The sequence below is a fragment of the Falco biarmicus genome, chromosome 4 (assembly GCF_023638135.1).
Source record: "Falco biarmicus isolate bFalBia1 chromosome 4, bFalBia1.pri, whole genome shotgun sequence".
Taxonomy (NCBI): Eukaryota; Metazoa; Chordata; class Aves; order Falconiformes; family Falconidae; genus Falco; species Falco biarmicus.
Window position 1 is genome coordinate 76,520,019 of NC_079291.1, and position 25,088 is coordinate 76,545,106.

General features: G+C 43.3%; 1 protein-coding gene and 1 long non-coding RNA gene across 3 annotated transcripts; one reads left to right on the forward strand and one right to left on the reverse strand.

The window, feature by feature from the left end:
• Window positions 1-13,162, reverse strand: LOC130147754 (major facilitator superfamily domain-containing protein 1-like). The gene is made up of 13 exons (XM_056335382.1): window positions 12,063-13,162; window positions 11,539-11,639; window positions 9,401-9,525; window positions 9,249-9,304; window positions 8,332-8,475; window positions 7,709-7,867; window positions 6,038-6,153; window positions 5,035-5,135; window positions 2,997-3,108; window positions 2,231-2,368; window positions 1,519-1,658; window positions 1,243-1,354; window positions 1-878 (listed from the first exon to the last, which is right to left on the reverse strand). Exons 1-13 carry the CDS (start codon window positions 12,082-12,084, stop codon window positions 762-764), a joined length of 1,443 nt encoding a protein of 480 aa, XP_056191357.1. The 5' UTR covers window positions 12,085-13,162; the 3' UTR covers window positions 1-761.
• LOC130147756 (uncharacterized) lies at window positions 13,163-23,777 on the forward strand. Of its 2 annotated transcripts, none has more exons than XR_008821325.1 (5): window positions 13,163-13,943; window positions 15,421-15,587; window positions 19,363-19,511; window positions 20,566-20,664; window positions 21,152-23,777. It is a non-coding gene; the product is annotated as an uncharacterized LOC130147756 (long non-coding RNA). The 2 variants fall into 2 exon arrangements; XR_008821326.1 differs by having other exon boundaries at window positions 19,366-19,511.
• The last annotated feature ends 1,311 nt before the right edge of the window (window positions 23,778-25,088 follow it).

Sequence of the window (25,088 nt, forward strand, 5' to 3'; positions counted from 1 at the left end):
TTGGTTATGTTAAAAGTTTACTTCATTCTTAAAGCATCCTTTGTGCTTCTGTAAACACTGAATGTTTGTGAGCATTTTGCATAGTGAAAAGGGCGGTTGGCTGAGTAAAATAAGCCTCTAGCATTCATGAGTAAGAGCACCCTGGTTTAAAGGGCAGAATTTCAGATCAAGACCTTTTACGCTTTTGAAGGCAAATGAATAGGCACAGTTTACAGAAGTATTTCTAGTAAGGCAGTTAGCAATTAAGCTAGGCTTGTGTGCAAAACATAATTGATTTGATTAGTTCGGTCTCCTGCCTAAAGAATAATGATGGTGCCGCTTGCATGCGTATGTAATTTGTGAAAGATGCATGCTAATCCAGAGCTAGCTTGAACAGCAGGCCTGCCAAGGTACGTGGATTACCAGGTGCTGACGTACAGAATTCTTGTGACAGAGAAACAGTGGCAGACGGGGCAGGCACACCTTATATGGCCTCTTGTGATGCAAGACTGAAAAGCAACTATCTGACAGCTTATAAACAAACTTCGGCGAGGTTAGTTCTTAAAGTGTCCCACGTGTGTCTCTGTGTGTTGGAGAATGCCTAAGAACCATACAGCAGACATCCTTCACTGGTGTGCCAGGCATAAGAAAGTGGAAACATTCCCCTTCTGTAGACCATTCCCTTTAAAGATGTTTAAAATACACAGGCTAGAAATCCCCTTTCAAACAGAAGCACTCAGTGCTGCGTCTGGCAGCCAGCATGGTTCTCACTGTGCAGAGGTTCAGCTGACAGAGCCTTCGTTCCCTGTCTCGTCATCGAGGAGCGGTGCTGCATCCGCAGGGTCTCGGTCCTCCCGTCCCACGGGTGCTCCCTTCCTTGTTCTGTTCAGTGTCCCACCCTAGAAATTCCAAGAAGCAATTAGTGACAAAAAGGATACTGTTCTTTCTGTACACATACGTTGCTACAGCTGTGCCCTGGCCCTTCCCCTTCTTGTAAAAAAATACAGCTGCCGATAGCTTGGTACTAGGAAAAACTACTGTGCACTGCATCGGTATTTCAGTGGATAGTTCTGTTTCCATGCAGTCCCATTTTCCTGTCAGGGGAATGACTTACATGTGCACCCAACAGCTACTACATCAGTAACAGCAACTCTGTGATGCAGGGTGTTGTGAAATTGCTTGGAGGGGGGAATTACAGATCTAAAATTAGAACAATGCTTTAAGGAAAAATACAATCGTTTTCATGCCTTTTATTACGCTTACCTGTTTCTTGTCCACAACATTGAGGCTAACGGAGGCAACAATGCACGCAATAGTGTTTGCCAACATAAATATCATCATCTGTTGCCAGCGCCACAGGGGGATCTTTAATTCACTAGAAAAGGCCCAAACAGGATAGGACAACTCGTCATTTGAAGATACTCAAGGCACCTCTATAGATCCTTGCAGCACCAGGCTGCAAATACACTGATTTCTACTCTCACTGCTCCACTAAAGCACTGTTGATGTCTCTGCCTGAAAAGAAAAAAGCATTCTTACCTGGACTTTGTTCCTAGAATGTGTCCAACAATCAGGTTTGAAAGGCCAACTCCAATCATCTGCACAGAAGTTGCAAGGCCCATAGCTGTCCCCAGAGTTGCTTGGGGGACCACAAGAGGTATGGATGGCCACATACTAGCCTGGTAGGAATAAAGAGAAGAGGAATTAACTCAAAGCCTCATTTAAAGGTGTTAGATGGTCATTGGTTTAAAAAGGAATTATTCCCACTAAATAAAAATTGGTACTTTTTCCTCAAAAAATCTGGTATTTATCTCTCCTAGCCTGTTGCCTGGTTCTAGACTGTTCCCCGTCCTTGCCGAGCAGCCTGAGACAGCACGGACAGTGCATGTTATTTGAAACTGGAATAACCTGACTCCAGATTTCTGAAGGAGATAGACCTGATTATTTAGTTCATAAAACTCAAAGGTGATCCAGGTGTTATATTCAAGGTAAAAAAGCATTAAGAAAAGCTTAGACAGATTAATGCTTCACACTAAGTCAAGTGGTCCCTTAGTCTGCTTGTGTTTTGCTCCATATTGATTCTTTGGTGTTACTTGTTACTAACCAAAATCTTCAGGATGGGGGAGCCAATGACTTCAGACTCTGGCTGCTAAACCTGCTCATCAAGACACAAGGGCAATGATAGATGCCATCCAGGCTATAGAAGGAGCACAGCCACAAAACCACTACAGCAGCAGGGCTGTGAACTTACAGCAGCGAAGGAGTAAGTAATCCCCAACCAGATGGTAGAGACTAACGGAGGAACAAACGTAAATGCCAGGAGAGCGAAGACCGGCAGAGTCAATGCAGCACAGCCAACAGCAAAGACACCTCTCAGTCCAACATAGTCCTGGGAAAGGCAACAGACAGAAGGCCTCTTAGAAGGGATCCTTGCTTCCCACAGATCCTAGAGACATGAGGGGCTGTGCAAATGAGTGGCACTACCAGGTAATTTCCTAGCTGTTGGTATTGTAGCAGGCTGGCTATTACTAGTTCCTCTTGCATACTCGTGAACCAGGATGGAAACACTTGTCAGACAATTAGTGCCCAGTATTCATGTGAAATGGCAGGCTTTAATGAAGGGGGAGGAAACCCACACCGTTATGCCCTGACAGTTATGGAAATAAGGAAAGGAAGAGTTTGACAAAACAGGCACCGATTACATGCAGGTTGTCCTTTCCTGTCTACTTGCAAGGCTTATCCTGATCCTTTCTGTTCCAGTCTTGGACTTCTCAAAACATGCAGACATTGCCATGGTTTGATGCTACCATAGCACAATTAAGGGACAGAGGCAAGAACAGGTCAACATTACTTCTTGTGATTTAATTCAGACTAAAATGCATCTTGCCATTTGCAAGGAATTAAAGCACTGCTTGTTCAGCAACAACAGGCTAGGTTCTGGGTGAGGGTGTTGTAACAAAGACATTTCCAAAAATTAGGAAAAAGTTATCAGCAAGCACTTTGTTTTGGGTACTCACAATCAATATGCCAACTGCTGCAGAGAGAACAAGGGAGCTGTCATACACTGCCCCAGCGATATAAGCGGCAGCCTGCTGACTGTAACCAGAATATTTATCCTGGATAAACTTGCTAAAAATAAAACAAGGGGGGGGGGGGGGAAATATATAATTAGGATTCTTGATTTAGTTATTTTGACAGAAAGTACATCTGAGCACAAACATATGGACAGGAGGGGTTTTAATGAGAGGACTTGTAAACAGGTTTAAGTCCATGTGGTTTGTAGTGCCAAGCCTTTGTCGTTTTCTTTTCTTTTTAATTGGTGCACACCATAGAGAAGCTGGTAGCTTAAATGGCAGCTTTCAAGATGCTTCTGCAAGTGCAGAGTAAAACTGCAGGTTAAAGTTGGGCATATGTTCAATTACATCAGCACAGCTCACAAGCAGCAATTTCCTGTCACCTGTCCAGAACATACAGATGGATTTTTGTAACATTCTTTTTGAAAAGGCACAAAGCATTATCAGTTCAAGGGTGAGAATGCTGAGGGGCAGGAAAAGTACCTTAAACTAAACCGACAGCAAAGATTAGCATTTAAATTGAGCACCTGCATTTCAGAAGTACTAGGAATTCCCCCAGTATCTTTAAGGGGATCTGGTTAAAGCAGAAAACGTACAAACCAAGTTTTGTTTTCATTGTCAGAAGTCAGCCTTTCACCTTTGTTAAGGACACACAAAAATGGCATTAAAACAACTCAAATTCTTTACCGAATTTACAGTCATACGCTCATAATAGCTTAGAAAAACTAGTTTGTTTGGAGATCTTGTAGCTACTTAAACCTGGCTTGGCTACTTGCACAGCTACTCACCATTAGTAATAATGAGCCTTTGTAGCCTGTGCTGTCAGCAAAGTATGAAATGCGACACTTCCCTGAAGATTTATTGCAACAGAATTCGCCAAAGAGCAGTGGCCTTGGGACCATTATTTTTCTGACTGGGAAGCAGTGTAGCATTTTTTTGCTGGAGAAGATGTATGAAACATGACTCTTGGTGCCTGAACCTTTGTTCCACAGGGAGAAAAAAAATAAATTCTGCAGGGAGGCAGAACTGCAGAAATGAGGATTCTGTGTGATCAATAGGTACTGTTTTCAGTTAAAACGAGAGGGCAACTGATAGAAAGACCATCTCATCAAGGCCTTGACAATCCTTGCCATCTTGAATGTCTTTATTTTACTAATAAAAGGTCACTTGTACATTTGTTACGACAATGTTGATGACATTTCTTCACTCCTGATTTCACAGTGGCTTACTATACATCACTAACAAAACACTACCTAAATAATTTTCTTTTTTTCACTGCAGGCCTTTGCTAATCTGAGTTCATGCTCATTACATGATAAAAGCTGCATCATCCACAAACAGGAAAAAAGCAGCAAAATGACAAGTCTGTAGCAGAGCCACAGGACAGAAGCAGGAGTCCTAGTTTAGTCAGGCAGGTTGCTTTTTTGTTTTAAGCAAATTAAGGCACAAAAAGGAAGTCTGCGAGCCTTGTACTGGGATGCAAAGGCTTCCTTACTTGCAAACCCAGGCTGACGCAAGCTTGGCTTTATTTCAAACACAGCAGACAACGTGCAGGAGCTGCAGGACAGAACTGCCCCAGGCTTGTCAAGCCAACACCCCACCCAGCTGAAAAGACAGCCATGTTGTTGGACTATCACAAAGGTGAGATGTCTACAGGCAATTTTTTAAATAAAGTATTTCTTTCCCTTTCAAATCCTTCTGATCCTCCTTCGGCAGTGTTCCAAGCTTTAAATATTGGATGAATCATTTCCCTTTAAGTTATTTTTGCTTTCCTTCAGAAAACTCCCTCATCTTTGAAGGGAAAGAAAGGTCAAAGAACCCTCATATCTTTAGCTAGGTGTTAAAGACATGTTTCTCTGTGTTTCATGAGTGAAAGGAACAAACATATTACCCCATCTTTCCCAGTCAGCTGAAAATTGAGGGCCTGCAAGGGTCTAATACACTTGTATCAGTCAGTGGGACTACAGCCGCAGAGCAATACCTGGCATCTGCCACAAAGGGGAAGACTCCATTGTAGAAGAACATGATTGTGAAGACCAGGAGCCAGTAGCGAAGGGGAAGTCGATGGATGTCCTGAATCCGCTGCAAAGATAAGATGTGCCCTCACTCACCAGGAAATAGTCTTTAGCTTCACGCTAATGGCACTTTCTGCAAGGCGCTAAAAGTCACAAAACATTTAAGAGGTAACAGCAGGTAAAAGGGAATTGAATGGCAGCTCAAGTACCTCTAAGCGAAATTTGGCAGGTGCTGACTCCAAAGCATTCCTTCTTCAATGTATTCAGTAAAAATACCAAAAAAAGCTTTCTTCTTTTTATTAAGGTTATGGCTGCAAGACACTGTTCTAAACAAGCTCTATTAAGAGCCTATTGCAAAACCTTAAGTGAAACCCAGTGGAAACATTCAGTAGGAACAGGAGTCACACCACTGAGATACAAAAAACAGCTAAGAATATCGTTACCAGAAGGATGCTGTCTAATAGATTTAAGTGCCATAAAAATTGCAACCTATTGCCTGTAATGCTTGTTCCTAAACAGAAGAATGCAAGGTGAAATGGAAGATAAGGGCTGGCAAAAGATAATTCTGTACTGAGCAGATTAACTGTTTTCTATCGTGGATCCTGTGAGCCAGAAGGCAGTTCCAGAGAGAAGCTACTATCTAGCTTTTTGCACAAAATCCTCCTCCGAGCCACCTACGGTCAAGAAGTAACTGGCTCAGGAAAGTAATGCCGTTCAGAGTGCTAACTCGGCTCTCTGGAAGGCTGCAAATACACAGTCTCTAAACAGAAAATTTGCACTTGCCTGGTGGTTTGTATCCTCCGATGTACCTGAAGAACTGCTCTGCAAGATTTAACCAAGCAGTGTTGATGCCCTCTTCCGGCCACGACCAGCTCTAACTGCTGCAGGCCTCCCTGCACTACAAAGCAGTGCTCATGCACCCCAGGCTTTAAAGATTTGAGACAGAAAAGTTGTCTGTGCACCACGTACCACTTTTTTGGATTCTTGCTGGATAACCCCATCCAAGCCCAGTTGCTTCATGCCCACTTTATCTAGCACACTGACTGTAAGGGCTGAAACAAAACCAAGCACACAGAGCAGGGTACCTGGAAAAGACACAAGAGGTATTAGAAATTCCCATGTGGAGAGAGCTGAATGACAAAACCAACTGCATGTAATATGTAGAATTCTCTCTGACTCCTGCTTCTGGCTTCTCTTAACATTAACAGCCTTACTTACTGCAGCCATATGTATAGTAGGACCACATACTGCTTACCACCCTGTCAGGGTCCTTGAGCTTTGTCCACTGAGCTTCCAACATGCTGCAGAACTGCCTGAGGCCAGTGAAGCTAAAGCCCCACTTGTCTCTAAAGACAGCCGCTATGTTGGAAGACGGCCAGAACGCCTTCTAAACTGCAGCATGCCTGGGCATAACAAACCCAAGGTTAAAACAAGGCAGACATTAAGAAACTTCCATAGTCCCCTGAGCAGGAGAGGTATCACACAGGCTGGTACTGGAAGCCAAGTTGTACCTCTTCATCTATGTGACCTACTGCAATTACTACAGCAATCTGGCCTGTTAGCACACTCGGCTCGAGAGAAGTGAGTCAGATTATGCTGGATATGCCAGAACCAAGTTTGGCAATGGGCATCTGCTGCAGACATCCTTCTCACAGAAAGAGATCTGTCTCAGTTTTGTTTTCCAAAGAGCCAAAACGATCTCTGTGATGCATACACACTTTGTCTGATATATCTATCCCTTTGCAGGCTACTGAAGTTGCTGTGCTGTGCTTGCAAATGCTGCCTGAACACAAAACTGTGTCACATGGGATGCAACACACCATGCTCATCACAGTTACTTCTCTGAGAGCAAGAGTCAGAGGAGGGCAGTGGGTTTCAATTTCTGCAAGAAATTTATCTCACATATGCATCCTCTTTTCCATGAGTGATGGCCCATACTGTTTTGTTGTTTGGGAAATAACACTTTCCTATAATCACCAAGTCTTTGTACACAAAGGATGCCCTGAGTCAGGTCTCCCTAACATCACCATTCCAGCCCACCAGAGTACCTAAGTGCCACTACTTAACTGCACTGTGAAACAGATCATCCCTTCCACTAGAGACAGATCCCATCTGACTGCACTGAAGAGAGGACAGAAATCTAAAGATACAAGCCCTAGAACAGACTCACACTAAGAAACATGTAATTCAGATTCTGCTTCTCATGGTAATTTGATCAGTCCATGTGCAAGGCACCTTATGCTGAGACCAATATATACTCCTGCAGAACCTGCACATTCTGCTAGCTAAAATACAGAAGAACACACATCAGATTCCTCTTTTGTCTCACTCTGAGGTTTCCATTCCATGGGAGTAAACCTACATTAAGTACTGACTACCTGTGATTGCCGATGTTAAAATATCTCAAGAAAACTGCAGACAGAACTCAGGCTGACATTACTGCTTTAGAGAGGGTTTTCAGGCGTCAGTGAAGAAAATGCCATTCCATTGCATACAGAAAGCAACAGGAAAAACTGGAAAATAATGTGCCTCCTCCTGCTAACTTCTCTATGTCTTTCAGGTACTTTTCATAACTAGACGACACAGGCTAGCCTGTTTCTAGTCTAGAAAACAAAAGGCCAAAGCACCAAAGAAACTCACCTCCCCAGAGTGTCCACTGCATTCCAAATTTTGCCTCAAACTGCTGGGTGAAGAAGAAGTTGAGCACACTCCCAAGACGGGAGAAAGACAGAGTCAGTCCAAATGCCAGTGCCAGTTCCTTCCCCTTGAACCAGAAGGCTGTGATACGATTCTGCACAACTTGGGAGAAGACAAAAATCCTCTTTTGAACAGACAGACTTGGCCAAGAGTATTGCACAGAAGCAACAAACACAGCCTCTCAAGCTGGAATGCCTGAGCTGGGGTAAGAGACCTCTACACATCCCAGGTGGAGGTAGTACATGTCAACTTTGTAGTCCATTTTAAAACTTAATAAATCATGCTGGGACATGGGAGGTGAACTTATCCCTCAAATAAGGCAAGAAAAATAACCCCAAAGGTGCAGCAATCCCATGTTAATCCTCACCCTTGGGAGAAGGACAAACTTGTTAGAGGGGAAGACTTTTGAACATTTTGGCACACATTAAATCCACAGAACCCTTCAAGGAGCACTGTTCTTGGTGCAAAGCAGGTGAAGCTGACTGGTAGAACAAGGGTCTAGGAGGCAAAATAAAAATGTACCATGACCCTCTGGTGAGGCTTAATGAAGAATATGAATTCCTTACTAGTAAGTGAACCATTCCCAGAGCCAAAGAGCAGTCTTCCTGTTAGCATCATTGGTAGGAGGTATGGTGACCCCTTGAAATGTGAGCCTAGAGCAAAGATTGATGATCCCAGCACAGTCAGGAAAGAGAAAACAAAGACACCAACTAGGGAGAAACAGAAGAAAAATACACAAACCTCAACAGACATGCTAAGATCAGGACAAAAGCATTTTTTGTCAAAAAGCAAAAGAGCAACCTCAAAACACACTGGTAAACCTGTGGACTTCCGTCAGTTTACCCGCATTATTTTAATTTTGTAAAGACTGCCCTCTTCATAAAATGACCTGGGAATCCTCAAAATGATGATAATATTCTCATGGTGGGAGGTTAGAGAGGCAGAATAAGTCAGATAGAGGACTCTGAACTCTACAGAAGTCCCTGTTCCTGTCCTGAGCTCCACTACAGACTATGGCCTAGAGCAAGCAATCTCCTTCTCTGTGCCTGTCTCCTTATCTGTAAGATGTTTACCTCTGTGACACAGAGACAGAGCATAACTGCATTTGCTGGGACTGCTGGGTCTTATATTATGGCACATGCCAGAACAAACATCAGAGCAGAGGACAGAATACTACTTCATCAGTCTGTCCCATTGAAAACAGATAAAGCTGTTCCCTGTTATGAGAGTGCCAGAGGAAGCACATTTACTGCACTGCTGTGTAAATTCAGATAAGTCAGTGGTCAAAGAATGAAAATGTCTCACTTGTCTTCATGGAGCTGCTCAACTAACCACCACGTGCTCTGCACACAGAGCTGTCCCTCTTCTCCCATTCCACTGTGATCTTACTGAAGTGGAGCCTTTAATCATGCCTTTGCACTGAAAGAACAGCCTGAAATCCCACTTCAGCACAAGAATAAATTCATTGATCCTCAGAACTTACACCGGTTTCCTAGTTTATCAATCAGGAATCCAGCCAGAATAACCACTACTGCATTTCTAGGAGAAAACAAGAATAGAAAAAATTGTGTCTTGCTGCTGGGAAGCAAATAATGAACTACCCCACCCTCACAAAGCAAGAGAAAAATTACTTACGTCCAAGCATAGATTGCGTACAGCAAGTTGTATTGTGCAGGTGTCATTCCCAAGCCTTCAACACAGGCCAGTGTGCTATTTTGCCCAGTGTTGTTATGATGGGTTCCATTAGGGCAGGTCAAGTTCTGAGTAACAAGTCACAAAGCCTTTGTTAGAGGCAGCAGACACAGGTAAAAACCCACACATTCCTTTAAAAATGAAGTTAAGTTCTTGCCTACTAGATTTCTGTTTCTCATACTCAGCTTCCACTTCCACAACCAGGAATTAGAGGGCTTATTCTTCTCCCAGGAAGCCAGCCCTTGCCAAATGAGAAGTGACTGGCCATCGGCACATCACATCTTCCCTTCCTGTGGCAGCAGTGACAGGAGCTCAGCACTTCTATACACTTTCCAGTCCAAAAGAAAAGCCAGGAGACTGCACCACAAGGTTTATTTGATCCCTTAGTTTCTTGGCTATAGTTTAGCTTGATCCAACTCTTCGTTACATATTATAAAGTCTTAAGCAGTGCATAAATATGAAACTTAGCAGTAGTCAATATTAATTCACAGCTATAAAGCATTTTCTGAATGGTAGGGAACTGGTAGTCCTAGCATGATTTAATAACGTCAATTTTGCTACCGAAAAGCAACATCTCCTCAACACCATATGATCAGGAAAAAAACCTGGATCTTCCAGCTACTAAAAATGTATCTGCATTAGGAAACAGACACTAGGTCTTCCACACCAGTAGGCACAAGCTTAACATCTTGAATAAGCACAAGGAAAGCGTGACTGAACCACATGCTTTTTATATAGCCATCATATTTACAAACCCTCAGATCTGCTGCAGTAGATATGTCCGAGGCTGCAGGGGAACACTTCTCTACAACAAAGTGTTTTCACTGCAAGCACTAGTCTTAGATGCTCTGACTACCACTGTACCACTTGAATAAGGCAGGTAGAGAAGCTAAATTTGCCAAAGTAAAAATATGATGCAAGTGCCAACAGATAAACACATTGTTTGCACAGTACCTAATACAGAAAAATATGGCTTGGTTTCACTGCCCTGTAAAGTTACCTAGGTAACAAAACATGACACCATCTTTCCTTTACTCCATAAATAAATGACTTTTCCCACAGACCTACAGAAGTTGTGGAGGATCAAGGAATTAAATACTGACATCTTTGATTTTTCTTTTTACTCCTGTTTGCATTGACAAACTGCACCCAATTTAGCCTGGAGTTCACTGTTCGAATGTTATGGATTAATTGCATTTAAAAAAAAAAGAAAAATACATGCAAACTATACGTATTTCTGCCCTTGCTATTGAAGCAGAGAAAGAACACGACAGTGACTCTCAGCCTGCGCGTACTAATCTACCAGCAGATGGCACACCGGAGTAAAATAAGCTCTCAAAAGGCAAACAAATGCAATAATAACAGGTGAGTCAAGGAAGATTTTTTCAGGTTACTCAGGAATTCGGGTAAGAACTCTGGGACTCCGGCATCACTGGAGAAATCCACTAGGACATCAGTCTGAATGCTAAGAACAAAATTTTCTAGCATTTCAGAATGCTAGTCAGTTTTTACATGGCACAGTCCTCATGTGATCTCCCTGCACAGCTCTGTCTTTTGGCTACCAAACACACGTGATGTGACTGATACCTGCAGCATCAGGAGACTTGGATCTAAAATCCAGAAAGTCTTTTCTAGTCTCCTATCTCCAACGTCACTAATCTTCCACTCTAGTGTCGGTACTAGTGGTCAGTTCTATGTACCCCCTATGTGCAGAGTGGTGTGAACACATTTCTAACTTCAAACTTCATTAGGGCAGTGAACAGTCATCTGGACGGAGAGCAGACAATCCTCAAGCAAGGCCAGGGTTTAGATTCCCACTTCCCCAGGCAGCAGTGAGAACTCCAACCCCTCACGGCCTGTCCCAGCTTTGTGCATCTTCTTCCCAGCAAACCTGCCTGTAATAAACCCTCACACCTCCCCCCAGCATCTGGAATACGGGACCTTGGAGCACGGCTCCCGTAGCAACACCATAAGTGATGGTTTTGAAACTACCGGCGACCAAGGCCCCCGTTTTGAAGGTTCTGCCATTTTTTACCCACCCCCCTGCAGCAGCACGGCTGGGGCGAACGCCCAGCACTCACCCCCTGGAACTGCTCCTGCAGGACGCTGGGGATGTCAAAGCAGAAGTAGGAGCCGAAGGTGAGGAGGCAGTTGAAGAGGAGCACCACGAACCTGTAGGCCGCTGCGGGGCAGAGAAGACACACATCACCCCTCACCTCATGCCCCTGGCCCCTTGCCTCACATCCCTCTCCCCTCGCCTCTCACCCTTCACACCTCATGCCCCTCACCTCACGCCTCATGCCACTCATCTCGCCCCTCACCTCACACCTTATGCCACTCTCCTCGCCCCTCACCTCACGCCTCATGCCCCTCACCCTTCACGCCTCATGCCCCTCACCTCACGCCCCTCTCCCCTCACCTCATGCCTTCTCGCACCACCATGCAGCCCAGCCCTCCTGCAGGCCCCGGCGAGGCCCCTGCTGCGGTGCAGCCAGGCGGGCCTAGGCAGGCCCAGCCGGGCCCAGGGTGCGGGCCCCGTCCCGCCGCCGCCCGCGGGCTCCCCGCACGCCGCGCCGGGCCGCCTCCCCGCCCCGCCGGCGCTCACCCCGCTCCGCCGCCACCGCCATGCCGCAGCTCGGCCCCGCCGCCCGCCGCGGCCCTGCACCCGCCCCGCCTGGGGCCCGGCCCCGCCCGCCGGCTGTCCGCAGCGGGGCCACGGGCCGGGCCCGCCCCGCCGGCGCTGCCCGGGGGAGGCCGCGCTCCGGTCGGGGCTGCGCCGGAGCTGGGGGGCGCTGGAAGGAACCAGAAGGGAAAGGCGCCGGCCTGCAAGTGGCGTGGTCAGCTGGGCGTTATCTGCAGTCGGAGGAAACGTAGTACCCAGGATTTGCACTGGTGCATGTAGAAGGCAGCGGTCAGGCAGGGATGGGGAATAGCTGGGGAGGGAACAGCAGCGCAGGAGAAAATGATTTGCAATGCACCACGCTCTGAACGGGAGTCAAAGGTGCGATATTTTGAGGGGGAAAAGCAGCGTATCTTTTAGGAGACATTAACAGAAGCATCTTGATGTGAATAAGCTGTAAATAATATGGTCAAGTTTGTATTCATAAACCAATATTCATTTTAATGCATAAATAAGCTTGTAATTGTATAGCGACAAAGGGGTTAAAATGTCTGAAAGATCATATAGACTGTTCTGGCAAGAAAGTTGCAAATCTCTGCAAGGGGAGCTGTCCTCCTTATCTGCAAAGCAAGCTGCCCTACCAAGGAGATAACGGGACAGCAGGATGGCCTTGAGTAAAATTAACAAGGAGTATTGTAAAAACCCTGGGAAAGATTTCTACAAGTCTGCCAACTCATCACTTTTGAGAACTAAGGTGAAAAGTACACCATGAGGAAGACCTACGGCCTTCCTCCCATAGACCACTGCCTACATTCTAAAGACCCCGGCCCACAATTTTTGGAAGAATCTGCGCAAGCGTGAAAGACTGATAAGCTAATTAGCATACGAAGCGAGGGTAGGCGGGTTCAGGTAATGAATATGTATAGGCGTTAATGAAATATTCATTGTTTCATTATATAAATATAAGATAATCTGCCCCTCTGGGTGTGTACGATTGGTGGAAGGATCCCCCGTACACCCGGCACCGACAATAAAGAATACTTAATCACTAAGAAATTCTGAAGACGTTCTTTGAAACAATCTGAGGTAAGCAAGGAAGGAGGAGGCCGTCACGGTGCCAGCAGCAGCACTGGGCCGGGACAGGCAGGCGCCAGCCAGGCACAGCTCGGACGTTCTCAGCTGTCACAAGAGCAGGGTCTTGGTAATGAAAACACAAAAAAGAAGGTAAAAAGAAGGTGAAAAAACCCAAAACACCACCCCCCCGCCCACCACCCCAAAGCCCCTATATGACCTGCAAGGTGAGTCTATTTCTCTTCCTCTTTTTCTACCCAAACAAGGCATAAAGAGCCATCAACTGAGGCAGGCCTCACAGCAGCAACAGTGAGGGCTGGTGCCTCACCTGATTTTAAAATAGAGCTTGATAAATACATGTAATAAGGCTATGTGGCACATCTGTTCTTCACAGCAAGCAGCAGGATTTGGGAATCCAGAAGTTTCTTCCCGCTCCTGTGTCTGTGGGTCAAAGGTACACGTGCATGGCATGGAATATGATGGTAAAAGTTTTTCACGGTGGTGTGTACTGAAAATAGCTCCATAACTACCAATTGTAGGAGCATCTGACTTGTGAACAGTCAGACTACAAGATATCCTTAAAAGTTTATATTTATAAATGCAGTTGTTTTAGACATCGCTTGTGCTGCTATGTAGAAGTTTTTTATTTTATCCTACTGTATGATTTCTCACTTCCTTGGGCTGCAGGTGTGGAGAATGCTGAAACAGCATCATTATCTTATGTGCAGAGGATGCTTTGTGTTACTGACCCGTGTCGTCCTTACCTAGCCGTGATGGGCTGACTCTGATGAGCAGGTGAGCCCACACCCAGCTACTCACTCACTTCCCCCAGTGGAATGGAGGAGAGATTTGGAAGGGAAAAGTGAGGAAAAAAACACAAAGCCTTGTGGGTTGAGATACAGGCAGTTTAATAAGGGGGGGTAGGGGTGGTGGAGCAACGGAAGAAAACCACCTACTGATGTACAAGCAATTGCCATCAACAGACCAATGCCCACCTGGTCCCCAAGCAATGGTTACCTTGGAAAAAACTTCCCCTGCCAACTTTTGTGCTGAATGTGTTGCTACATGGAATGGGATGTCTCTTTGGTCACCTAGAACATGGTTGTGTTACTAACCTTGTTTTCCTCACCAGCCTGAAGCACAGCACTGTTTCAGCTGCTGTGAAGGAAATAAACTCTTCCCCATCTAAACACAGCACACAAACTAAGAACCAGCTCTTGAAAGGAACATTTTTGGCCAAATAAAAGTGTTTTCTAACAGCATTTAGCAAAAATAAAAGTGTCTGGATAACAATAACCCCTATATATACCCCTACTGTGTGTATACAAATATATGTGTGTGTGTGTATAAAACGTACACGATTGTGTGTGTGATTGATTTGAAAACTAGGATTAGAGTTTTCCTAGTGATTTGCAGGTTTTCAGGAGACTAACTGGGGTTCAATTCTAGGTATTTCCTTTGAAAAGCAATTAAATACTCCTGAGTCCAGTTCTTTCTAACAGTGCTTCCTCTTTTTTCATTTATTTATGTCTTCATAAAGGATGCCTACTGGCAAGTATCATTAAAATGGCATCTGGGAGAACCATTTCAGCTACCAATATATTGCGACAGGACTACTTTCTAAATTCAGAGAATGAATCTAAGATTCCAGACTTGGAAATAGTACGTACTAAAGCCCACAGATTCTCAGATTTCTTATCAGGCTGTAATCATTACTAGCAGTGGTGGGGGTGTGTGCCAATACTGCTGGGAGCAGCAGCAGGTTCCTGTCCTGTATGAAGCTTTGTAGCACTTCTAAGACGTGTTTGTGCCACTAGTATTTGTATCACACCTCAGGAACCTGTGTTGCAGTCACATTGCTTCTGAAAAATACTAATATGCTGGAATTAATTAAACTAAAATCCTTTGAGTTTAATGCTTAACTTACTAAAGCATGCATCGTTATTTGTATTCTATTTCCAAGTGATTGCCTTACATGAGTGAAAATGGGGAAATTGGTTTCGTGACAAGTTGTGTTAAACCTTTTTGAAAAGAAAAGATATTGTATTTTTTGATATCTCTTTGATCATAAACAGTCAGGTAAAAGTGTAGCGGTAGTCAGTACAATGTTTTCAGGCAGGTGAGTGATTTTAACTTGTCAGGTGTTATACTTCATTTTGCAATGGATTGTGTGTTTCTTCTGTAAATAGAGGAAGCAGGAGCATTAATACGTTATCTTTTAACATATTTTGCCATATCCTTCTCATGACCGCCTATTTTTCTTACTGACTAGCCAGTGCCTTCTCTCAGGCTCACTGGGTCCCCAGAGGCTGTTCTGCTGCCAAGCTCTGACATGTCTTTTCGCTGCTGATGCCGTCTCAGGCTCTGTCACCAGATGATGTGTGGTGCTCACCGCTGAGGCTGAGTGGCTGGAAGGGAGGAAAATCCCCAATGCACAGGGTGAGCAGCGGGAAGGAGGAGGGTTTACAACGGCAGGAAGACCCATGCTTGTGCGTGTGTGTTTACTGCAGTGTCTGAGGGATGAGCTATTCTGTTTTTTCAGTAATGTCCTGCTGTTGTGAGAGAGCTCTTTAATATAATTAATAATGTAACCTTCCCTAGCATTACTGCTCCATTTGCTGATGTTCATTCCAGCTAGCTTAGAAACCGCCCCTCACATGGGTTCAGGATAGACTTGAGAATCCACCATGGATTTAGTGTGGCACTAAACTAAGTAGTCCTGTTAATTATATTCTTTTCCCTTGTCAAGGGGGCAGAATTTTCCACCTTTACCGAACGACTAATAAAGGCAACCTGACTCTTTTGGTGCCTGCAATGCATCCCTTATTGCCATATTTGAGCTCCTGTCACCTTAAATTTGTAACAAAGGTGTCTTTTAAATGTAGCTTAGATTTCTAGAGGCTCTGCAAGAGTCTCTCTCCTGCTTTATAAAAAGTAAATGGAAAGCAAATGGGGGAGTTGATGTAAATAATCTAGGCACTAAGGTGGGTGCAGCTGCCCCTTTCTGCTTGAAAAGATTGTCCCCAGCCAGGCACATCCCTGCACCTCCAGCATGTCAGCCAAGAGCAGAGGAGTAAAAGTGGGGCTGGGGTTAAGGTCCTGGACACAGAAGGAAAGCTGCATACTGATACAGAATATATGTGGCAAAGCGACATTTGACTTCTCCCATTCTATTCCCTTCATGTTTCTCTCTGTTTCTCACTGGCATGGAAGGATATCAGGTGCAGAAGGGCTACTATAAAACATTTAACAGCAGCCAGTGTTTCTGAAAACATCATGAGCTTCTGCACATTTTGCTATGTTTCTGCTCTTCCTTAATGTACCATGAGATACCCTTCCTTGCAGAGGCATTGGTTTTCATATAATATAGCTTGCTTAGGGTTTTGAGGGTTTTTTGTCCTCTCTGTACTTTATAGGGCAGGGAGCAAAAGCACTGAGCTCAGCAGACCAGGACATCCTGGCCTCATTCAGGAAATCTTTTTTGCCTTCAGTTCAGAGTCTACTCATTGATTTAACATGCAAGGAGAAAATTAATAAAGTCCACATGCAAGTTAGTAAAAACAAAAACAGCAAAAAATCCTGAATTTACACTTCACATGCATTTTTGGTGTTAGAGCTCACCGTGAATGTAATTATCATCTCCCCTGAAAAGCACACTTGGAAATCAATAATAAGGCAATGAGAATTAATAAAATACAGAGATGGGAGATGGAACTCTGATCCCACAGATCCTTAGGGCAGATCACCACTGCAATCAATGGTTTAGTAATTATCACAGTATTATCTTAAGGAAATACTATACCATTTGCATGTCATTTCCTGATGTATTGCAGAGCTCCAAAAGGAACTTCAGCTGTGAGTGCTTGGGACAAGTTACTGCACAAGCTGAGCAGTTCATCGTGACAGATCAAAAGTTCCATAATAATGGAGTATATGCTAACTTTGGAGAACCATGTCAAAAAAGATATTTGCTTTAGGCAAAGATACCATTTAAAAAACTGTGGCCAAACAATGTTTCTGGAGTATACTGAAGAGAGGTAGAGGAGAAATTGTCTTTTCCATTGCTAAACCATATCATCACAGCAATGAGTAGTACACTTTAAAAATTCAGCAAACTAGCAGATTGGAAGAAAATTATGTCAGATTTTATAAATCTGTGTTTTATTCAAAATATTGTCAAAAATATAATTACTTGAAGCATTGCAGAGAGAGAATCACAGTGTTAATAGTGAATTCATCCCTGCTTTCTTATGTTCTTTAAAGAACTCAAATAAAATAGATTACAAAAAAGGAGGGGAGTTGCATTCAGGGATGCAGAAATCTGTGTTTGTGGATCTTAGGGATGTCACCCAGAATTAAAGTTGCTCTTACTAATGTTTTATGAACACTAAACAGAAACTCTCCTGAGCCTTCGTACAAGGCCTGACTTCCTCCTTTTCACCATCCTCTGAAGATTAAGGCTCTGGTTACTGTTCTGCCAGAACCTTCAGAATGCCTCCTCGATTAGCCATTAGGGTTGGGTAGGGAATGGATCGCATTACATGGCCTCTAACAACTGTCTGAGATCTTATTTGGTATTTGCACAAGCTTGCGTACTGCTCCTTGATTGAAAATCCTTTTTTGTTTGTTTGTTGTGCGTATTCATACTAGTGCCATTTACACTGCTGAAGAAATGTAAAAGATTAGAAAGGATGAACTGATGCACCTGTTTCTCCCTTGGTTAGAGAGCAAAGCACTACATCAAAGCAGTTAATTAAATTTTGACTAAATGAGAGTATTGTTTGCAAAGCAATGATGGAGTGCTCCGTAGGATGAGTAGATGTACACAGCTAGTCTATACAAAAACTTATATATAATCTAAAAAACTACACACAGTTTTCAGTCAGGAGAGAATCGAACAAACAAAAATGCAAAGGTCTGTGGTCTGGAAGTACCTACCCAGGAATGACGTCTGATGTGATACAGCTCCTGTGTCCTGTAGAAGGTATATTAAGATCTCATGGCTATAAATTAAAAATTTAAAAAAATAAAGCTGGAAATACCAGTAATGATTTCCAAGAGATATGGTAGATTGTCTTTTTAAAAATGAAGGCTGAATATCTCTGTAACATACGTTCTCTTGCTAAAGCACAACTCATTACCACAGTTCAGAAATTACTGGGTGAATGAGATATTGGAAAACTACCAGAATTTTTTTTCCTGACCTTAACAAATAAGGAAGATGCTTCTGTAGTGGGAAATGAGATCAGTGGTCTTCTATAAGCATTGTCTTTAAATGCTTACAGACCTTCATTAAATTATTTGAAGCCAAATCAATCATTCTTTTTAAATTTTAAAGGAATACCGCTCAACAGTTCTTATGCTAGACAGAGATAACTTCTTTAAAAGGGTTTTGTACAATCCCATTCCTGCAGCTAAATTTTGCAGTCAACTCTTCAGATACTGTCTTATAGAAAGAAAGAACAAGTAGTTTCTGCTGTACAGGTGTTTTTAAACAAGAATAATCACTGGTAAAGAAAGTCTGGTTTACAGAAATCCTACCTCTGCCACAACTATCATATTGGTACTATGATACCATAATTTTCTGCCGAAACCACACCTTGGATTTCAGCTGAATATAATTTGAAGGTAAATTCTAGCCATTAAAAACAATCTAATATTTTCCTTCTTGATTTACCGTCAAGATGAAAACCTAAAAATGTTTATTCTTTCACTCAGCAAAGTTCCAACTTTTTTTTCCAAAGGGAAAAAAAAAAACCCAGGCTAAGTGGAGATTGCATGGTTGTTAAAAAACAACCCTGATTTTACTTGCTCAGTCTCAGTGTTTCTATCCGTTTGTTACTCATTGTGTGTTGCCTTTATATAATCTATTTGAAAAAGTAAACTCTTTAGGAAAGGGACCTTGCAGTCACATCGTAAAACAATTAGTTTTTAGCATATTGTTATTGCTAAGCAAATAACAATTTGAGTGATATATATTTGAGTTGTTTCTATGCTAGATACAATAAAAAACCAAGAGAGATAGAATAAGCAAATGTTCTTCTTGCCAACTTTTGTATTGAAGTGGTAATTTTAACTCTTTCTCACATGTGGCAGCACCTAACATTTCTGCTGTTCCTAGACTCCTATCCAGACTTCAAATTATTTATGGATTTATATATACAGGAATGTATATTTTAATGTATGATTTAAAGAAATCACCTATCTTTTTCAGTAGGAGCTTTAGCAATGTCATAGGACTTGAGCAAGCTGTCTTTCATAGAAGGGAGAATTATTAAGCTCAGATCACCTCACCTCAGGGATGCCTGCTGGACCTTTTGAGATTACAGTCAAGAAGTGTGGGGAATACCGTGAACTCATCAGGTGATGCAATTTAATAGGTTTTAATTCGTGTCGCTCCCATTGTTATAGTTTCTTACGTATGTGGGCAAAAGGCAAGAAAACTTTATAAATGTTTTTCACATGCCCTCTAGATTACACGAAATTAGAAGTTCAATGTAATGAGGAATGAACCAAAATAAATTGGCAAATGAGCCTTCTTCCACCCTCTACCTGCCTTGTTTCTCTCCCTGATCTTGTAAATTTTGATTCGTAATATTTTAAATGCAATCAGGCATTTAATCAGGCATGCAATCAGGTTTGCTGGCATGCTATTTTTGTTGTGAATGACAGTACAATTTTTTGTCTATACAGTTTCCCCTGCAAGACAGTGCAAATCAAGGCCCACCCTGCCAGTGAACTTTCTGAGTTTTACATTTCCTAGTGGGATTTTTTGCATTCACGTTTGTTGCTTGTATGTATACACCCACTGCATCTGCTGCACTTGGCTGGACTTGCTCTGTGTGGAGAACGATTGAAAATCTGACTGTTACTTTCAGATGCCTCATGATTTATTAGTGATCCATCCCATAACTAATTACACCTTAGACTCAGTCATTGTAGGTCCCTTCCAAGTGAACTGCTCCTCTCCTTTCTCCTCTCTCATTTTCCTTTTTCCTGTTCCTTTTCCTTTCCTTTTCTTTTTCCTTTTGATAGAATATTCTAGTATTTCCTATTTTTTCTCTGTCGATTCTTCTTTTTTGGGGAGAAAACTTTTTTTTTTGCTATAAATGCAATTGTCTGAAAGCTGTCATGCGATGAATCTATAGTATACTAGCAATATAGTTAGCTGTAATGACATAACATAGGATGAAACAATCATAAGACTCAAACCTGTTAATTACCAATGAGATGTGATATTCCCACTGCAATTATGCTTTCTTGGTAGGGTTAAAGTTCTTTCCCTTTGTGCAATATGAAGCTTTTAGGGTCATTGCTAATCACAACTTTGGAATTACACTCTTCTTTAAGAGCTCTAAATCAAATATGTATGTTGGGAGCCTTTTTACAAATCAGTGCCTCATCTCTGTCCCACCAGGTTGGACTCCGTACAGAGAAGATGGCTTTCTCCTACCTTCCTGCTCAAACTCAACAGCCTAAGATCAGCTGAGCCCAAGATCTGGCTGACTGCTCCAAGGTTTGCCTGCAGTGGTTTTCTGTAGCTGTGCTGCGTTAGGGACTAGCTGGTCCCTATCCAAGTACAACCCTTTTGGCATTTCCCTTATCTTGATAACTCTATTACAGTCAGGAAGTGACAGTGCACCAAGGCAGACTGTCGGTCACGGCGGTGCTTCACTTTACTGTAGAAAGGTGAAAACACAGGTCAAATGCAGACTCTGGACCTGTGTTTAGCGCTCAAAAGCATCTTTGCTTTAATCCCAGCTCTAGCAGTTGTTCCCTATGTGGCCTTTATGGGTCCATTTAACGCTTCTGCCTCAGTTTCTTCCATCTCTAAATCAGAGAAAATATTTACAAGAAGGTGTAAGACCTGATTTAGCATTTGTAAAATGGGAGTTACTGAGTATGTTGCTGTGGAACTGTGGACTCATACATATTTTTTACGTAAATCATTAATATGCATATTGCTGTAATCCCACTCAGTTCTGCATTACTTCTGTTTGCAGGATGTAGAATCACAGAATCATTCAGGTTGGCACAAGATCATCTGGTCCAATCGTTAACCCAGCACTGCCAAAGCCACCACTAAACCATGCCCCTGTGTGCCGCATCTACACGTCTTCTAAATACCTCCAGGGATGGTGACTCCACCACCTCCTCCGGCAGCCTGTTCCAATGCTTCACAAACCTTTTGGTGAAGAAATTTTTCCTAATACCCAACCTAAACCTCCCTGGTGCAGCCTGAGGCCATTTCCTCTTGTGCTGTTGCTCATTACTTGGAAGAAGAGACCGACCCCCCCCTCGCTACAACCTGCTTTCAGGTTGTTGTAGAGGGTGAGAAGGTCCCCCCTCAGCCTCCTTGTCTCCAGGCTAAACACCCCCAGTTCCCTCAGCTGCTCCTCATCAGACCTGTGCCCCAGCCCCCTCCCCAGCTCGGTTGTCCATCTCTGGACACACTCCAGCCCCTCCATGTCTGTCTTGTAGTGAGGGGCCCAAAACTGAACATGGTATTTGAGGTGTGGTTGAATATGCCCATACATAGGCTGCTGTGTACAATTGACTGCCTTAGTATTTAATTTTCATCTGTTGTATAGGAAAATTCCCAGTTGCCTATGTTTTTGCAAGATTTTTTTTCTAGATCACAAGATTGTTCTGGATGGGGCTATTTTTTACCTTACTGCCTTTGTTTATCAAGTATTTAGTATGCTGACGTTGTGGCTTGTACTTGGGGGTTTTAGATGCTACCTTATTTAGCATTAATGATAAAAATTGACCCTGTTTAGGTAATGAGAATTTCATCCACCTTAAGCTCTGTTTAGTTTGCATGGGCTACTGAAACATTTTCCAGTTGGTACTGTGGACAATTCTTTGATTACTTTATAACTAGGATGATCTTACACTATGGTAACATTTTAAATGAGGACTTATTTGAAAGTAATACATATTTTGTTACTAAATCTGATACAGTGTCTGAAAAACTGGTTGGATTGATCTGATTTAGTACTTACTGCATGTATGCAGGGGAAAAAGCTTTTTAGGGTTTAGTGGATATTCCCTTTCTAGGTATTTAGTAAGCAAGTTGGAGTTTCAGATTAAGTATAATTTTCCCATGTTTAGAGGACAGTTTGAGTCACCAGAATCAGAAGATTACATTGGGTGTGCTTATTTGGTGTTGTTAGATAGGGAAACTTGTTTTATAATGCATCTGTAGAAATGGAAGTGGATGTCTCAGTTCATCTGTGAGCAAAATGTTCCATGGTTTTTTCTATCATGCAGATTTTATCCCCATGCCTAACAACAACCACGAATATCTGGGATGATATTCCAGGTGACTGAACCATTGAATTTTCCTCTGAACAACACCATCTTATATAACATTGGGGAATATCTCTTTTTTTGTCACAGTGTGTACACTATTTGTTGTAGCTTTGCCCAGCTGAAATTCAAAGCCTGTACATACTTTGGCTTGTTCACTTTCTCTAATAAAATCCAGTATTTGGGACTCTAGTGATGTAAACTATTTAAAGGCAGCTAGAAAAATACAAACAACTCGTTACGTTTTTTTATCCAAGTTTTTCATCCTTTGATAACAGTAAGAAATCTGAAAACCTGTTTCTGGTTTTACACTATTAATTTAAGCAGTTGTTTGGTCTCCTCCTTTTACCACCCAAACTGAAAATGTTTCCTTGTAGTGAAGGGGCTGTATTGTTCTCTTAGCCTCTCTGTGGCCATTTTTCCTTTAATTTTTTTTTTATATCACTGTACAAAATACAAATTGATTGATTCTTCAGGAAAAGCTCTATAACTGTAACAGGACAGTAAAAAGTATATGTTCCAAGAATCTAAACACTTAAGTTGTCCAATAATTGGTTTTTGGTTTTTTTTATGTGCCTGTTCTTGACTTGTAGAAATCTGAGGATGAAAAAGTAAGATTGGGCTTGGATGAATAGCACCTGAATTGTAGCCGCACTGTAGTTTCCTGGGTGTTAATATACATGCGACTAACACAAATGAGCACAATTAGCATGAAGTCCTGCATCCGCTCATTAAGCTCAAGCTGAAGTGTTGTCCCAGTGATGAAAAAACTGCATCCCTAATATCTGAAATGTTGATGGTGTATCAGTTTGGCTGTTCGTTCTTCCCAGCTGAGGAGTTCTCAGAGGCTGTTCTGCACTCCTGAAAGAGACAAAAGTAAACACCAGTGAGAGGTGGTTGAGTAACAGAGGAGTGGAATTTGGGGTGCTACAAAGGAAAGCTGAACTCCTCAAGAATGGTTTGGCCATATTTTCTATGCAGAGATTTGCCCTGTAAGTTTGAAATGTTTTGTTTAGAATATTAGAAATGGCAACTATCACCATAAACCTCCAAAGGTTTTGGCTTAGACTTGAATTCCAATTAGTTGGAAACCCCCAAAAGTGGAAAGAAATAATCCTTCAGAGAGCTTTAGAGATACTTCATTTGAATATTTCTGATCCTATGGTGATTGAACAGTTGTTTTGCATATAATAAAATCTTTTCTAGGGCTTGATATTTTAAATTATTTTTAAGACAGTAACAGATTGGCTAATTAATAACTCTCTTTTTCTCATTTGCCTATGCTTATTTCTTCCAATGATGCAAATCACTTACCTAGCCTAGCTTGTAAACCATTTTTATTTCTAATTAAAATGCATAAATGAGAAGCTTTTGAATTTCAGATATAAGTAAAGCACTTAATTGCCTTTTCTTTGTTAAGAATAGTAAAGTATGTCCTTGATATTTCAGAACCTCTCTACTTTCTCAGCTAAGAACGTGGAAAGCAGTATCTCTCACAAGTAGGTTATTCACAAGGATAGTTTGCAAAAGGGCATTGAGATGAATAACAGTGTAAGGAAACGTTTTCCTCCCAGCAGTGAGAACTGGGGGATGCTGATAATAACACAGGCATTTTGGAGCAGTATTTCCCATTTTCACCCCATTGTTAGACTCTGTACAAATGTCTTACACCAATGAGTATCGTATGCATCGATTTGCCTTTTGCAATATACACCTGGGGCCTGGAGCCTGCCTCCCGTACCTGGGAGCGTGCTGCTGCTGGCAGAAATCTGGTGATGAAGTTCTGCACTTGTGCTGCTCCTTTCAAGGGCTCGGATGCTGGATTTTTTTTTTAGGACTTCAGATGGCCAGTTCTGGCCTCTGGTTTTGTCTGTCAGGTCGTCCCTGTCTGAATAGGTGTTTGTCTCCTTTCGCTGTGGTAACTATAGCTGTCTTATCTTGGAAATATAATTGAGTAACTAAATTGAAACAACTAGCATGTGCGGAGCAAAGGACTGCCCTGATTTTCATCAGTGCTGGGAGGAGAGTTGCGAGCCTGAAAGTGTTTGGAGGCTCCACATTAATAATTGGGTTCCAAAATTAGGTTCTAACGCTCTGCCGGCTGGAAATTATCCCCCTCCCCCAGAAAGAGCCCTCCTGGATCAGGCCTTAGGTTGAACACCTTCCCGTTTGGTTACCGCTTGTAGGTTTTTGTTAGGTGGTGGAGCATTTGGGAGTGACTAGCAACGGGCGAGCTCGCTGGTGCCCTCCGGCCCCTTCCCCGTGAGGGCCCCTCCCCGCCGCAGCCCGGCAGCACCCCGGGGCCGGGGCAGCTGCTCCCTGGACCCGCCGGGTCCGTGCCCCCGGCCGGCCCCCCCCCGCTCGGGCTCCCCGCCGCAGGGGTTGGGGGCGCCGGGGGCTGCGGCTGCGCTGCCCCGTCGGCCTCCGCCTGCCCACCGGCCCCACGCGTTCCCCCGCCGCAGGGCCGCGCAGGGGGGCTCGGGCGTCCCGCCGCGGGAGAGGCGCCCCCGGCCCGGGAGGGCCCCCGCACGGCCGGGGGTGGCCGCGTCCTCCGCCCCTCGGGGGGGGGCTCCGGGCTCCCGGGGCGGTGCCGCCGCGCTCCGCCCAGGCCGGGCCCCGCGGCCCGTG

Excerpts from the sequence above, each read along its gene's own strand:
- LOC130147754 (XM_056335382.1), bottom strand. The coding sequence starts at position 12,084 with ATGGCGGTGGCGGCGGAGCGGG. Across the intron at positions 11,640-12,062 it reads GGCGGTGGCGGCGGAGCGGG|CGGCCTACAGGTTCGTGGTG; the intron begins GTGAGCGCCGGC and ends TCTGCCCCGCAG. Across the intron at positions 6,154-7,708 it reads GCAGTGGACACTCTGGGGAG|GTACCCTGCTCTGTGTGCTT; the intron begins GTGAGTTTCTTT and ends TGTCTTTTCCAG.